At 32.5% G+C, this 16,576-nt stretch overlaps 1 protein-coding gene across 8 annotated transcripts in view; it reads left to right on the top strand.

The window, feature by feature from the left end:
- The window catches only part of LOC143042684 (uncharacterized), a 92,961-nt gene extending 88,472 nt beyond the window's left edge, over nt 1-4,489 (top strand). For all 8 annotated transcript variants that reach the window (XM_076215112.1, XM_076215113.1, XM_076215116.1 and 5 more), the window contains 4 exons: nt 20-243; nt 882-1,006; nt 1,958-2,092; nt 3,107-4,489. In XM_076215112.1, the coding sequence (XP_076071227.1) occupies nt 20-243; nt 882-1,006; nt 1,958-2,092; nt 3,107-3,311 (689 nt within the window). In that variant the 3' untranslated portion in view covers nt 3,312-4,489. The remainder of the gene's footprint in view (nt 1-19; nt 244-881; nt 1,007-1,957; nt 2,093-3,106) is intronic.
- The last annotated feature ends 12,087 nt before the right edge of the window (nt 4,490-16,576 follow it).

Here is a 16,576-nt window from a genome sequence, read left to right as displayed (position 1 = left end):
CTTTAAAGATTCCTTTCAGTTGCTGATGAGGCTTTTTTGCATTACTTGGCAGTAAAAGAACACCCTTTAGGAAGTTGTAATGATCCTACACCAGAACTACATCATATACCACCGGAAGGAAATAAATTATATTTCCCAGAATACACAATTCTTCATGTATGTCGGAATGTAAGCGGATGTTGCTGGAATCCAAGTCAAGAATGTGGAGAAAAAGATATAGAAATAATAACAAAGCCATTTATTGTAAGTTTAAATTTACTAATAACATGAAGATTGTTGATGATGCGGAATACCCAATAGTTTAAAACTTATAAAAGCTCCTATGTTCATTGTATATAAGGTGTAATTTTGCACTCTATTTTACTATTTAGATATAGGAATATGTGGTGTGAGTGCCAATGCGACAACTCTCCATCCAAATAATAATTTATAAAAGTAAATCATTATAGGTCAATGTACCAATAAGCCTTCAACACGGGGCCTTGGCTCACACCGAACAACAAGCTATAAAGGGCCCCAAAATTACTAGTGTAAAACCATTCAAACGGGAAAACCAACGGTCTAATCTATATAATAAAACGAGAAACGAGAAACACGTATAAATTACAAAAACAAACGACAACTACTGTACATTTGTTCCGATAACAATTACATTCATAAATGAAATTTCTGCTTCCCAATTTTTTTAAGGCATGTTTACCTGAATATCACAAAATGTTCTCTGAAACATCGAAGAGGCAGATGTTTTGTCAAAATCTTTTAAAAAATTATGCAATCATAAACAAATTTACAAATTATGTTACGTATATTTTTATAATAAACTTAGTGATGAATACCACTGTTTTTTATATTGTAGTGTTATGTGTTGTTTTATTTCTTAGGTAGCAGAAATTCAGCATTCTCAGAGAGGTGACGAGGTCAATATACCAGATTCTAACAAAGTGGAAGTCAAATTTTTCAAAAATGTCACTCGGTGTGGATGTAAAGATTTGACGCCTTTACCTCAGTAAGTTTATGTTTTTTTCAAAACTAAATGATTTGCTTGTCCTTGTTCAATTACAACTTATTTAGCGAGTACTTATTTGGCTTTGAATTGAAAGTTTCTCCATTTGTATTAAAGAAAAATTGATAGCATACCAACAAACATTTAAACTGCCTACTACTGTGTAGAAACATCTAAAAAGATATGAAACTAAAATGTGTCCCAAGTACGGACGCCCCATTTGCACTATAATTTTGTATGTTAAATGGATCGTGAAAATGGGGGAAATCGTGGAAAATCTCTAATTTGGCATTAAAATTAGAAAGATCATATCATAGAGAACATGTGTACTAAGTTTTAGGTTGATTGGACTTCAACTTCATCAAAATCAACCTCGACCAAAAACTTTAACCTTGAATTAACGGACGAACGGTACCACATACGGACGGACGCACAGACCAGAAAACATAATGCCCGTAAATGGAGCATAAAAATAATCAAATTTAAATATGACAGTCAAAACATTTAGAAATAAAAAAAAATGTGGTATACGTTTTACGTTATTGAGATAGCCACCGAACTACACAAGCAACATGCCAGTATATTTCTCTCTATAGACGAAAAAGAATTTAGACTAAACCTTTCTTTTTATATAAATTGTTATATTGTTGTCCTTCATGAAATTTGATAGAAGTCCAAAGAAATAACCATTGGTAAAAAACAAGTAAAACTAATCTGTGGAGAGATGCTATAATATATATTGATTAAAATGAAATCAAGGTGATACGAAACCTCCAAGACAGACATATACACATTACAGTCGGACCATACACCAAGAGTTGTTGACCTATTTTTAACAGGATTCTCTTATTTGACTCTTAATTCCACAGAACATATTAGTAACAACTATGTGTAAATATTGTAACTGGTTGTGGATTTTTATGGACGTAAATTATTATTTAAATCTATTTTTAGCTGCGATAAACACTGTCCATTTCCATTCATCAAGAAAAGACCCGGATTAGAATGTGTTTGTGACTGTAACGATGATACACTTCAATGCTTAAAAATCAAGTTTGGAATAGATCCATTGAATGGTGAAGATTTTGAGTAAGTAAAGTTACAATGTTTAAAAATTAAGTTTGGAATAGATCCGTTGAATGGTGACCATTTTGAGTAAGTAAAGTTACAATGTTTAAAAATTAAGTTTGGAATAGATCCTTTTGAGTTAGTAAAGTTACAATGTTTAAAAATCAAATTTGGAATAGATCCATTGAATGGTGAAGATTTTGAGTTAGTAAAGTTACAATGTTTAAAAATCAAATTTGGAATAGATCCATTGAATGGTGAAGATTTTGAGTAAGTAAAGTTACAATGTTTAAAAATTAAGTTTGGAATAGATAAATTGAATAGTGAAGATTTTAAATTAGTGAAGTTATTTCAAAGTTCAGAGTTTGGTTTGATACCCTTTCGGGTTATTCCACAAAGACTTTTAGATTGTAAAAAGGCATATATAGATATAAGAAGATGTGGAATAATCGAGTGCCAATAAGGTTACTCTCCATCTAATCACAATTTGTATAATTAAACCATTATAGGTTAAAAATGTGCCTTCAACACGGAACATGGGCTCACACCGAACATCAAGCTAAAGGGCCCCCAAAATGACAAGTGTAAAATCATTCAAACTTGTAAACCAACGGTATAATGTATATAAAAAATAAGAAACGAGAAACACGTATGAACCACATCAACAAACGACAACTACAGATTTCTGACTTAGAACAGAGGCAAACGAATGCAGCGGGTTTGAACATTTCAGTGGCGGATCCAGTCATTTTAAAAACGGGGGGTTCCCAACACAGAGTAAAGGGAGTTCCAACTATATGCTCCCATTCAAATGCATTGATCGGCCAAAAAAAAGGGGGTTCCCACCCCCGGAACCCCCCCCCCCCCTTTTGGATCCGCCACTGCATTTTAATAGGTACCAACCTTTATCCCTTGATAGCTTAGTGCTAGCAAAAACTGTTTGGGTAGAGTTACATTTTGTTTTTACTGTAGACCACTTAGTGTTTTAGCTCCAAATGTCTATTTGCTTGTAATTGTTCTACTTCTATTTTTCAGCTGTGTCAAAAGTGGTCGGTGTATGAAGCCTTTATGTGATTCTGGTGCATTTGATATGAGAAAAGGATATTGCGGAGGGACTCCGAATGCAAGGTTACATGTACATTTATCATACAGACGATCAAAGCGTAGAGCTATAACTTCTTCGCACCGGAAACAGTATACTAAATTTAGATTTTTTCAAGAAAGAGACCGGAAGTCATAGAATATTGATTTTTTTTTTTTCATCTGACAGCGTTATTGTTTACTACCTCAACATTTTGTGCCATACATTTCATCTCGTGCCTTATTAAATTATATCAAGTTAACACTTCTGAATAATATGTTGGATGGCCAGAGATCAACATCATAACTTGACAATCATACAACGCTAGAACGCTAGAATCGGCTGCGGAATGAGGAGAACATATTCAACATAATGGTTTGATATGTGTACATTACTTTACGTTTAAATATATCATTGAGTGTGTCTTGACAACTCTGTCTCCAGTTAAAACAATGGGGATTTGTGTTGTCCAAAATTATTTAACACATGTTCCTCGTTGAAGTCCAAAGTTTGAAATAGTGGCGAAAATTCACTACAACTGAAGCTTATATTCACTATTCGAATAATGATTGTTCAATGGTAATTTTAAACGTTGTGTAACCGCATGATATTGTTCAGTTTGATCGGGTTATCTTTTATTTTCTGAAAATGTATCATAAGAGTGAAAAATCCTATTTCAACAACAATTGGCGATTGATTGACAGCTGAAAGTGAGATGCACATATATTTTTGAAAGTTTTTGTATAAAATAACTTATCTCAATGATTAAATGACAAAGTGTGAAACTTTTTTATTATAACGGAACGAATCTCCGACAGACATAAGTGATATTAAAATATATTTATATGTCTAGATTGATATATGTGATATGATAATTAATAGACGTACTCAGTAAGCATAATTTTAGAAGTCCTGTTCGACTTCTGTGATTCCTCAGAATTCAAGAATAAAAAAGGTGATTAATATAAGAGTTAACTTTTTGTTATGTATTTGTACATTTTCATTTCTCAATATCGATTTTTTACAAGTATTTTAACATGTTTGTGTATTTATATTTTCTCGCGAAAAAGTATAAATTCCTACGGTCAATTGGCAAAGAACGTGAAGACATTATGAATATCTTTGTTAATTTGTCTGACTGACCGCCTGACCCATAATCTTGATGCACATGCACATTAATACAATTCATCATTTAAAGATCTACTTTGTAAATGGAATGTGTTGTCTGAAGGTTACATTTGTCGATTTGTGGCACCCTTTGTGCACTATTTTGTGCAGATTGTCAAAAATTAAAAATAATTGAAGAGATTACATTGTGGAATAAAGAGAAGACACTATGCTGTTACTCATTGTTTTCGTTCCCTCAAATTTCTAAGGGTACGTGAGATTTTTCGTCACTTGGCCGTCTGTCGTCTTCCACTATGACTAACTTTTACTAAATCGTTTTCACGAAACTACTCTGCTAATTTGGATCAATTTTACCGCAGTTCTGGTTGGAGTTTCTAGTAAAACACATACACAAATATCCGATGATCTCACCTGCTAAACAGCATGGCCGCTTAAAAATAAATAGAACATTATATAAGGTCATTCGTCATAACTCGGCCGATTCCGTAAGAGAGAAGCGGAGTCATTCGAGGATTGCCGATTGTATATAAGGTGTGAAATGTAGGTATCGTTAGTTATCGTTTATATCGCTACATAGAACATTTGACGGTGAAGACATGAATGGAATGTCAACATCTACTTACTGTATGAAATTTTGACAAAGTATTTACTTTGACCCTTTGACAAGAATATAAAATTTTCAAAAAATTTGAACAAACCATTTTTTCAAAAAAAAATCACTGAGTAGATAGCAGTTTGACAATCACTAATTTTGATCATTGAGAAGCTTAATATTCCCTTAATAACACAACTGAATTAAAACGTTTAGCTGATTTTACATTATCTCCCTGTTGTATTAGGTACCACCTTAACAATTAACTTGCAATCTATAACAGATAGAGGAATCTAATGATCTGTTGCAGGACAAGAACCAAGACTAAGTAAGCATGGCCTAATTCGTAAGGCTAAACAAACTCATCTTTTTTGTCATAAATAAACTTTAGGTTACACTGGCTTATGTCCCTTTAATCTGTAAGGTGTGCATCTGTAAAAAAAAAATAGAGCTCGTAGTAAGAAAATACATTGAATAATTTGTCATCTCTGAACGAAAATAAAGGCAGAATTATAAATTATAAGTATACGGTCTCACTTATAAGTAATACCTTTAAATTATTTGTAGTTTCTGTGTTATGCTGTTGTCTCAGTACGTCATGTGCATTTACCGTGCATTTAAATAATTCTAATTTCTTTCACTTATTTCTAATATATTTTTACTTAATTTATATATGTACGACAAACCTTGCTTCCTTCTACAGCTGTACTTTTATTGTTTCTCATGTGGACGAAAAGCTAACAATTCTCAAATTTTTAACTGATAAAAGTGATAATTTATATAAAAAAGCGTGATATATCATCGTTACCCATTTGTGGCCCTGCTCCATGATAGGACTGTTGTCTCTTTGACACATTCTCTATTCCAATTTCATTGTGTCTATTTTATTTGATATGTAGTATACATTTTAACTTCAACAGTCATTTGAACGTTACTAAAACTCCAAAGACGAAGGTACCAAGAGCATGTAGTTTTTGAATTAAATATGTGAGGATTGGCATTATATGTTTTTAATTTAAATGTTGCATTACCTTAATAGTATTTTTTGCTTATTATATGGCTCTTATATTGGTTCGATAAAAGGGAACAAGAAACTGCCTGTTCAATCTTGTATACATGTACTATCCTTAATCAATAAGTTAAGTATTTATATGATAATATTCTTGTGTGAGCCGACCATGCAAGGGCTGTATAGGCAGTCAAGGTCGTTAAAACTTCAATTTGTTTGAATATTCTTGTTAAAACTAAGGAGTTCTAACTTTATAAAAAGCTGGTCTTAAATAAATTTCTCGACAATGATGACGCGAACCTTTGTAAGTAGAACACTATTATTGTAGTACTCTGCATAGAAGTAAATAAAATCAATGCAAAAAGACACAACATGTAAACTGACCTATAAGGGTTTACTTTTTTAAATTGTTATTTGGATGGAGAGTTGTCTCATTGGCACTCCCACCACATCTTCCTACAACTAATTAAGGAACAAGAAACAACAAGTAAACTTAAGGAACAAGACACAACAAGTAAACTTAAGGAACAAGACACAACAAGTAAACTTAAGGAACAAGACAAAACAAGTAAACTTAAGGAACAAGACAACAAGTAACTTTAAGGAACAAGACACGACAAAGACACATCAAGTAAATTTAAGGAACAAGACACAACAAGTAAACTTAAGGAACAAGACACAACAAAGACACATCAAGTAAATTTAAGGAACAAGACACAACAAGTAAACTTAAGGAACAAGACACAACAAGTAAACGAAAGGAACAAGACACAAACAGATTGAGTTTAAGTTGATATCGGGATTTAAATGAGGTTCGTGTTGCCCAGTCTTTTGTTTACCATGTTGTGTTCTGTTGGAGACGGTTTATTGTGTTTTGATAGTTTTCCGTATGGCATAGTAAGTTGGTTTTCGAATTTTTAGTTTGGTATATTACTTCTCTCTTTTAAGAAGATCACACAGTTTCATTTTTTTTTTTTTTTTTTTGTGGTTAATGTTTGGAAGTTTAACCTTTAAATACTGACAATTGTACCAAATACTATTTCTACATTTTTGTATAACATTGTAATGGAATTATATTTCTGACTTTGTTTATACATTCTACAACATCCTTTCGTCTGATAAAAACAGGCAATACCACGTAAAAAAGACAAACATTTCGCAAAATACTATTCACAGAAAACTAAAGATGGACAATAAAACAACTCCCAAAATCCAGGGGTTTGTCCATAACTCGCGTAATATCTCATCTCTGATCTACCGATTCATGTTCAAATAACTTTTTATGGATATGTCCATACCTAGCGTGATATCATATCTCTGACTTTCCAAGTCGTGTTCGTATAATTTTCTGAGTTTATCCATATCTCGAGTAATATCATTGTCAACAACTCACAATGTATCACTATGAAAAGTATGTACAACACATTTGTATTTCGCAACCACAACAGATATCTATTTTTTGACAAACTACACCTATAATGAACGGAATAATAATAATTGCCAACAATTACATAAAAATAGTTATATATCAAAGTATGAAAACATTAGTTTTTTGATTTAGCAATAAAACCTCATCAGATATCGTGAAAAAATGTCGATGTCTGTATATTTTTTCTATTAAAAAAAATTCAGTCGTTAAAGTGTTTACAATGTCGTGATGATTTTAAAAAAAGGATTATCACATAGATGCCACCTTGACTTAAAGTCATAAAACTTTAGAGTCAGTTTTTTGTACTCATACTCCAAAATCAACCAATGAAAATGCTGGATTTCATTTTTCGAACATGATATCTGTGCTCCGAGCACTGAGAAAAGTTCTATGACTTCAACCCTTTCCAACAAAACATTTATGACCAAAACCAGTTAAACTTAAGCAAAGCATCATATAGAAAATTTACTTTTGATTCTATTTATTTATCTTATTATTTATGAGTTTTAGGTGGTTATATATTCTATATAAATCGGATTTATGAAGTTGGACCAGCATTGTAAGCATTAGTTGAAATTAAATGCCTTGCTCATTGCTCATGAAACTAACAGCCAATGTCTTTTTCAATTCAAAATCTGTGTATGACTTATTCCCATGTCTAGTGAATGAACAATAGAATTCAATGTGCAAGTTTGTTATTAATGCCACCATTTTTATTTTTTTCTTGGGGTTAAATTCCGATTCGCAGTTTGTGTGATCGTGGTTTGCCTCAAAATGAACATTTTTCCATAAAGGGAGTCTTGTGTTTCCCAATAAAACACCAGTACATTGTATTTTCGCATACCTTGCTCTTTTGTCTGAGGGCATTTTAGATGGATAGTAGTTACATGTTATATATTCTAAGAAATATAGTCTATTGGTGTTCAAGTTTTTAAGAATTTTATATCGGTATTTAAGGAATTTTATATAAAAAAAAATATTGTTAAGTTAAGATATCAAATATTTTTTGGTGCTGTAAATTATTATAGTTGTAAAGTCATGAATTATTAATAATTATTTATTATTTTGAATCTCTTCTAAGGCCACACTATAAGTTGTATTATCTTTTCTCTCAAAAATACAAAACGATTTTTTTGCAGATTGAAAGACTAGATTTATTTTATCAAATTATTTTTTTAATCAATTTATTTTAAGTATAAATCCTAATATTGAATTGATATAATGTTTGATTTTTAATATTTAATACAAATGCAAAATATGAACATGTTATAATAATTATTGCAAAAAAAAAACCCAAAACAATTCACTTTTAGCACGTTCGTTTTCAATTATGATCCTTTATCTCTTTAAAAGACATCATTACAAAAAAATAATTTTATACTGTAGCATAAACACACAGTGTGAACATTCTGTCGAAAACATCATTTTGTGTGGCCTTAGGTAAACCTTTTTTTTTATGTTCAGTTGTATATGTACATCCATATAGTGGAGAAAAATGTTGTTATGACTGTGGATAATTATATTCACATTTTGTTGAACAAATAAACAATATAATATCTTTGATTTATTTTAAGAAATGCATAATGAACCGCCGTCAACCACTGAACTACAGGCTTCTGACTTGAGACAGGCCACTTTATTGTGCCTGGGTTAAACATTTTTGTTAGCGCTCTATCCTCCTCCTATCCTAGGACAGTGGTGTAACAATACAACACAAGAATAAACAATAAAAAAGGCTCTCATTGTTACTCATACCAAATCCTTTTATTATATCTATCCACTTCTCAGATTAGTTCATACAAAAACAATATCTAACAAAACACACAGAGTTGACGTGGACGGATGCTTATACATCTAGCAAAAAAATAAAATCCTAAAAATACTGAACTCCTAGAAAATTCAAATAGGAAAGTCATGGATAATATGTACAATGTTTCCCTTTGCACATAAAGTTATGTTATCACATGCTTAACTCACTACAGCAATTCGCAACCCAATTTTCCAATAGGCATGCATTTAAAGGAGATATGATGTTTAATGAATAATTATGAAACACACAATTTTCGATCAGAGTTCAACGTCTGATGCAAAAAAAAAAATTAGACACCGTCACTGTTACTTTTAAAGTTTTTCTGCTCTTTGTATATAAAGTAGAAACACTTATGTCCATCATAGCAATTTACATACTGTCCAGCCGAGAGGGTAAAGATCGGTAAACCAGGATGAAGGACGTAAAATGTAAGTACCTAGGTACCTAGTACAGTGGTTACGTGTTACCTGTAATGCATCACCTTGCAGCGAAATTGGTGTCCAAATAAAACACCGATTTTAGCTCTTTAAGTGTTCTTTAACCTGAATTATTATTTATGAATAATAAGTAAAAAAGGAAACACAATACATATGCATAACTTCGAAGGACAGACCATGTCCGGTTCAAAGATCAAAGCTGAAAAAACATTATCAACAGAACGCTTCACAATAATCTAAAATATTAGCACAAATCCTAGAAAAAAAGTCTATGAACCACAAAATAATCTTGACCTTAATTATTATGAATAGTTAGTAGAAAGAGGGAAAACATATAACATACATATACATTTTTTTTATCTACGAAAGAAGACAATGTGCAAGGACCAGAGATTAACAAAAAATAAAATTAACAGAACATTCAATAATCTAAATATTTATTACAAATCTCAGGAAAAATGCTATGAACCAAAAAAGACAATGTCTTGTGAAAGAATATCAAAGATAAAAAAAAAAATTAGCAGATCACTTCACAATAATCTTTAAATTCCAGCAAAAAAGGTGATATGCACTCAGTATTAAAAGTTCAGAATTTCCGGCTCCACTAATGCCACACCTGTTTTTTTCAGTGACATACCTGTTCTTTTCCTATATAAACAATCAGTGATTCATTTTTTTTTTTTTTTTTTTGCTGAAAGTTTGTTAGAATGTTGTCTATGCAGTATTCAACAAATAGCCGCTTGAGAAAGGAAGTGCGTTGACCGAAAAGCTTTGCTTGCAACAGGTCACCAATACTGTCTGTAATCCACAATCAACTATTGTATGGATTGATTCAACAATACACTACCTACATCAGGCATATAATTTGTAACATCATAATGTCCACCGTACGTATAGCAGCGTATTTCCCTAAACACAAAATTAATACCAAAAATTAAGCATGGGTTACTATAATAGGAGTGAAGAAAAGGTGTCAGTATCTATCTATATACTATTACTCCTTTCAATCATTAGGATATTCAGATATTTTGTATCCATACAATTCAACATTTACTTAGGTATCTTCAATTGTCAACTAAACTTTAGCGAAACAACCATTCACTATGTGTCTTGATCACCATCCCGTGGGAATAATTCATTCATATCCAGGGCAGTACGAAAGTAACAATATATTTTTTTAAAATAGAGGAACGAGAGAACCTTTTTTGGGGGCGTTGGGAGTAGTCGATTGTGGTAATTTGGCATCGTGCCTTTATTTTTGCGGGATTTTGTTTTTACCCTAATCGGGACTCAGGAATAATTAATGATTACTTTTTTAATCCGGAAAAGAATTCTTTTTTTTGTTGTTGTTGTTGAGAATTTGGAGTAATTAACACTCCCACCTATCAAACCTATCATACGCAGGTTCTGCAAAAGAAATCGACCACGAAGAAGGACATGATATTTTGACTGGGACTGAGAAAAGGAGATTTTAGACAAACTATGTTCAGTGGACCGTGAAAATGGGATAAAATCTCTAATTTGGCATTAGAATTAGAAAGATAATATATATAATAGGGAACACGTTTACCAAGTTTCAAGTTGATTGAACTTCACCTTCATCAAAAACTACCTCGACCAAAAACTTTAACCTGAAGCGGAACAGACGGACGAAGAGACGGACTGAAGTATAGACTAGAAAACATAATGCCCGTAAATGGGGCATAAATGTATTTATATAAGCCGCTATACATTCTAACCATAAGATGACATGGCATATCGATCCCCTGTACAAGGATGACGTCATATGATCCCATTTCGGTTCTGGCTTAGTAGTTCCGAATCGTTCAGTCATACATGCGTATGTATGGGTTTACTTTTCTACATTGGCTAGAGGTATAGGGGGAGGGTTGAGATCTCACCAACATGTTTAACCCCGCCGCATTTTTGCGCCTGTCCCAAGTCAAGAGCCTCTGGCCTTTGTTAGTCTTGTATTATTTTAATTTTAGTTTCTTGTGTACAATTTGGAAATTAGTATGGCGTTCATTATCACTGAACTAGTATATATTTGTTTAGGGGCCAGCTGAAGGACGCCTCCGGGTGCGGGAATTTCTCGCTACATTGAAGACCTGTTGGTGACCTTCTGCTGTTGTGTTTTTTTCTATGGTCGGGTTGTTGTCTCTTTGGCATATTCCCCATTTCCATTCTCAATTTTATTATCATCCACATCCACTATACATTTCAACGATCAAATTAAGTGATACCCCTCAAATGTCATCAAACATGCGAATTTGAAGGGTGTGGTATTATTATCCCTTCACAGCAGCTTGGCTGTTTATTTAATTTTATTTATATAGTTTGCTCGTGTAGAGGGTAAAATCACAAAAATACTTAACTCCGAGGAAAATTAAAAACGGAAAGTTCCTAATCAAATGGCAAAATCAAAAGCTCAAACGAATGGATAACAACTGTCATATTCCTGACATGGTATCGGCATGTTTAATGGGCTTAACCTGTTTTCGAAGCTAGCTAAACCTATGACTTGTATGACAGTCGCATCAAATTCCATTATATTGACTACAATGCGTGAACAAAACAAACAGACATAATAGGTAAAGATGTCACATACACAACAGTCAATACTGCTCTACAATCCCAATAAAAAAAACCAAAACATGTAACAGAGAAATATAACAAAAAACATAATTTGCCATATTACAATGACGGGATGTATAAGTACAGAGCCACGTCATATATGTAACGAAGAAACATAAAAAGGCACATAGACAAAGCACAAATAAAAAATTGAAAGACAAGCAACAAACAAGGCAGACGTTTCACAAAGAGATTATATGTGTCAATGCTACCCGGTTAAATCAACAATTTTCTACCCCAAAATAAGTCAGAAATATGACACTCATAATCCATCCGTTTGATGTGTTTGGGATTTTGATTTTGCCATTGATATTAAGGGACATTCAGTTTAGAATTTTCCTCGGAGTAAGGTATTTTTGTTAATTTGTCTAACATGATTGAACATAATGTTGTTCAATATGCAATCTCCATTCGCAACGTGACTGTATATTTATATACCTGCACCTCCGAACAGGTGTTTGACATAACTGTTGCATATTTTATTTAAGGAATGACTGTAATATTGTTTCTGTCTATGAAGAAATAATATAAAAAATGTGGTGCACACTTAACAACCTGCGGAGCGGGTTATTTAAAGTATGCATCACTTTTTTTATGTTATTTCTAGTAGGCAGAAAAAAGTATTACAGTCATTACTTATAATTTAATTATTGTTGACGTCACGGTCACATGACTAAATTATGTCTTTGGGCTGATAACAAAACAACGTCAGCCAATCAGAAGTCGCGTTACATGCAAAATTAAATTATTTAAGGAATGACTGTAATATTTTGTCTGTCTGTGAAGAAATAAAATTAAAAAAATGGTGCACACTGAAGAACGTGCGTAGCGGGTTATTTAACCGTGTGCACCACATTTTTGTATGTTATTTCGAATAGACAGAAAACATATTACAGTCGTTTCTTATAATTTAATTCTAAATTCCATTTTAAACCGGAGCAAACCATGAAAAACCGTTGATTACGTCACGGTCACATGACTAAATTATGTCAATGGGCTGATAACAAAATAACGTCAGCCAATCAGAAGTCGTGTTACATCCAAAATTAAATTATTTAAAGAATGACTGTAATATTTTTTTCTTTCTATGAAGAAATAAAATAATTCTTTATTTGCAAAACAGACAAAAACCAATTTTGGTTATGGCAAATACATTGACAAAACAAACATGATCAAACATAATGAAAACTCGACAATATTATAAGAGATATGATAAAAACAGTATACATACATCCTGTAATCCTATGGTTTTGTAAACGTATTGGTATGTTATGGCATTGTTGTATCATGCATAGCAGTCCTTCAAAAAAAACCTAGAGAGTATGGTATGATATGTTATTCGTCACAGCTCGGATAATTCCGTACCTTCAATTAACAGATATATGGAGCTCGAGGTAAACAGAGTCACTCGTAGTTCGCCGATGTTATGCGATACAACATAAAGGCAACAGTAGTATACCGCTGTTCGAAATTCATAAATCGATCGAGAAAAAAACTAAAACTGAGGGAAACACATCAAATATAAGAGAACTACGATACAACCGAAAAACAATACTAAAATGTTACATAAACAGAAACGAACTATATTATAACAATGCCCATTTTCTTGACTTGGTACAGGACATTTAAGAAAAAATGGTTGGTTGAACCTGATTTTTCGGCTTACCAAACCTCGAGCTCGCGCTTTAATGGCAATGTTAAATATAACATTAAAATGACAACACTATATGGCAAGATTACTGTACAAATAAACGGAAACACATTCAGGACAAAGACATACACAAATAAACATTACAATAGGACATTACGACATGCTAATAAGTATCAATTCTACCAAACATCGCAGAGACAAAAGAACTACATGATGCCATATTACTTTTAAGGTTGGTTTCCAAATAAATTCATCATAGATACCAGGATAAACTTTTGTGTTTACGCCAGACGCGCGTTTCGTCTCTTTAACTTCGGATTTGATTCGGTCGTTAGTAATTTGTCTTATGTAGACGAAACACACGACTGCCGCAAAACATAAGCAATGCCATGTTTTCTTTTATATCTTTTTTTTTTATTAAGGTTCCGATACAGAGCATACGGAACATGTGTTAACTAATGAACGAACGCCTAAACAGATCTTATATGTGAATTATTACATTTGTGTGTTCACAATTAGTTGAAACTTGCTAGTCGATTAATTATATAGAAAATTGTTTAAGCCACATACATGTACAACAGTTAGTTACCTTAAACACCTTAAAAATAATTAAATTTGCAAATTGATGTATACCGAATATAAAGATATATTTATTCTCCTAAAATAGAAATAATTTATTCCACTATTCTATATTTTAATAATAATAATAATAATAATAATAAATAATAATACATAATAATACATAATAATAATAATAATAATAATAATAATAATAATAATATGTATTTATCAATGTTATAAAGAACACGTGTATTTGATGTGACATTTGTCACATGACTATACATACCGGTTTAAGGTATATTCTAGAGTAATGAGTATTTCACGAGCTAATACAAGCGGGAAGAATTGTAACGGTAAATATGTGTGTCATTCGACGCTTGCATTTCGGACAGTTCTGTCTGACTATTTGACCCCCCACACCCACCCACTTGTTATTTTGTCAATATTATAAATTGATGTATTCATGCTTATGATTGATGTGGATATTTTGTTAAGATTATACAAGCTTTTAAAGATTGTAAAAGATTTTAAACAGTCATGAATTAAAAAAAAACTTTTGAACTGGCAAAAGAGAGATAATTCAATAGAGACACAGTTTGATGTGTTCGTTATAAATTTTCAAATGTGTAACTTTGACACTTTTTTTTTTGCATATACCAAAAGGTACAATTACATAAAATATGAAATTTAAGGACAATTCAAAACGGAAAGTCTTTTATAGAATGGGAAAGTTTAAAGCACAAACACACCTAACGAATGGTAGAAATCTGTCACATTGCAGATACAGTGGAGATCACTTCTAACCTCTCATTAAATCTGTCAGGAGAACTGTTCTAGAACAGTACGTAGAACTGTCAGCCTGACACCTTTTAGTCAGTTCTAGGTTAGAACTGTTCTAGCTAGAACTGATTTGGTCAGTTCTACCTAGAACTGATTTGGACAGTTCTACCTAGAACTGATCCTGACAGTTCTACCCTAGAACTGATCCTGACAGTTCTAGCTAGAACTGACCAGATATTTGGTCAGTTCTACTTCTAGAACAGTTCTACGGTTAGAATTGATTTCTAATTCTACGGCTAGAATTGATTTTTATAAATTCTACGGCCAGAATTGATTTATAAATTCTACGGCTAAAATTGATAGCTATGGTTTTTTTTTTGAAAAAAAAGTTTGTTTCCAGTTTTTGGTGAAAAAAATAATTTGTTTGGACCCTGAGAAAAAAAAAAGTTTGTTTCATCCTCAGCTGCCACTATATGTAATGCTAAAATTGAAAGAAAAAAATTGTTTTCGGTTTGTCGCTCAAAAAATAGATTGTTCTTCGCCGAAGTCGAAAAAAAAAGTTTGTACAGAATAAAAACCCATAGCCCCCCCCCCCCCCCCCCAGAAAATCAAATGGTTGCTGCCTTAGAGAACATGTTTAACCTGTTAACCCCGCCATATTCTGCATGTATGTGCCTGTTCCAAGTCAGGAGCATGTAATTCAGTGATTTTCTTTTGTTGATGTGTTACATAAATTAGGCCGTTAGTATTAGGGGGGGGGGGGGGCATTATTATTTGAATTGTTTTACATTTGTTATTCCGGGAGTCAGGATGGCTCATTATCACATAACAAAATTATCGGACCTCAATAACCAATATAATATCTGTTTACGAGTAGTTTCCATACCTCGGACGACCTGTTTAACAAAAATCTTTTGACCGCATCAATCTAAACTGCCTTTATTTGCTTTTTCTTTCTGCAAATCTATATAGGTGCACAGTACTTCAGTTTTAATTTTAGGTCTAGAGGGACTGTAATATATACAAGTAACAGCAATTTTGGAAAAAAAATGTAATTGTTCACATCAATTTATAGTGCCAGCATGCAGGGGCAGCTATATCCAGGCTGGGGGTCCAACTATATGCTCCCATTCATATGCATTGATGTTAAAAAAAAGTGGGGTTCCAACCCCTGGACCCCCTCCCCTTGATCCTCCAATGAGCATGTCCTTGTTTTATTCAAAATATTGAATCATAAACAAATATCAGTAGTTTATATACTTCAGACTGAGTCGTGTAATAAAATCTTTTGACTGCATCAACCAAAACTTACCATATTTGCTTTTTATTATGTAAATCTATATAGCTGCACAGCAATTCAGTTATAATTTTAGTTCGAGAGGGACTGTAGTAT

Source organism: Mytilus galloprovincialis, chromosome 8, assembly GCF_965363235.1.
Source record: "Mytilus galloprovincialis chromosome 8, xbMytGall1.hap1.1, whole genome shotgun sequence".
NCBI lineage: Eukaryota > Metazoa > Mollusca > Bivalvia > Mytilida > Mytilidae > Mytilus > Mytilus galloprovincialis.
Note: the sequence above shows the minus strand (reverse complement) of the source record. Positions and strands in the feature narration are given on the sequence as shown.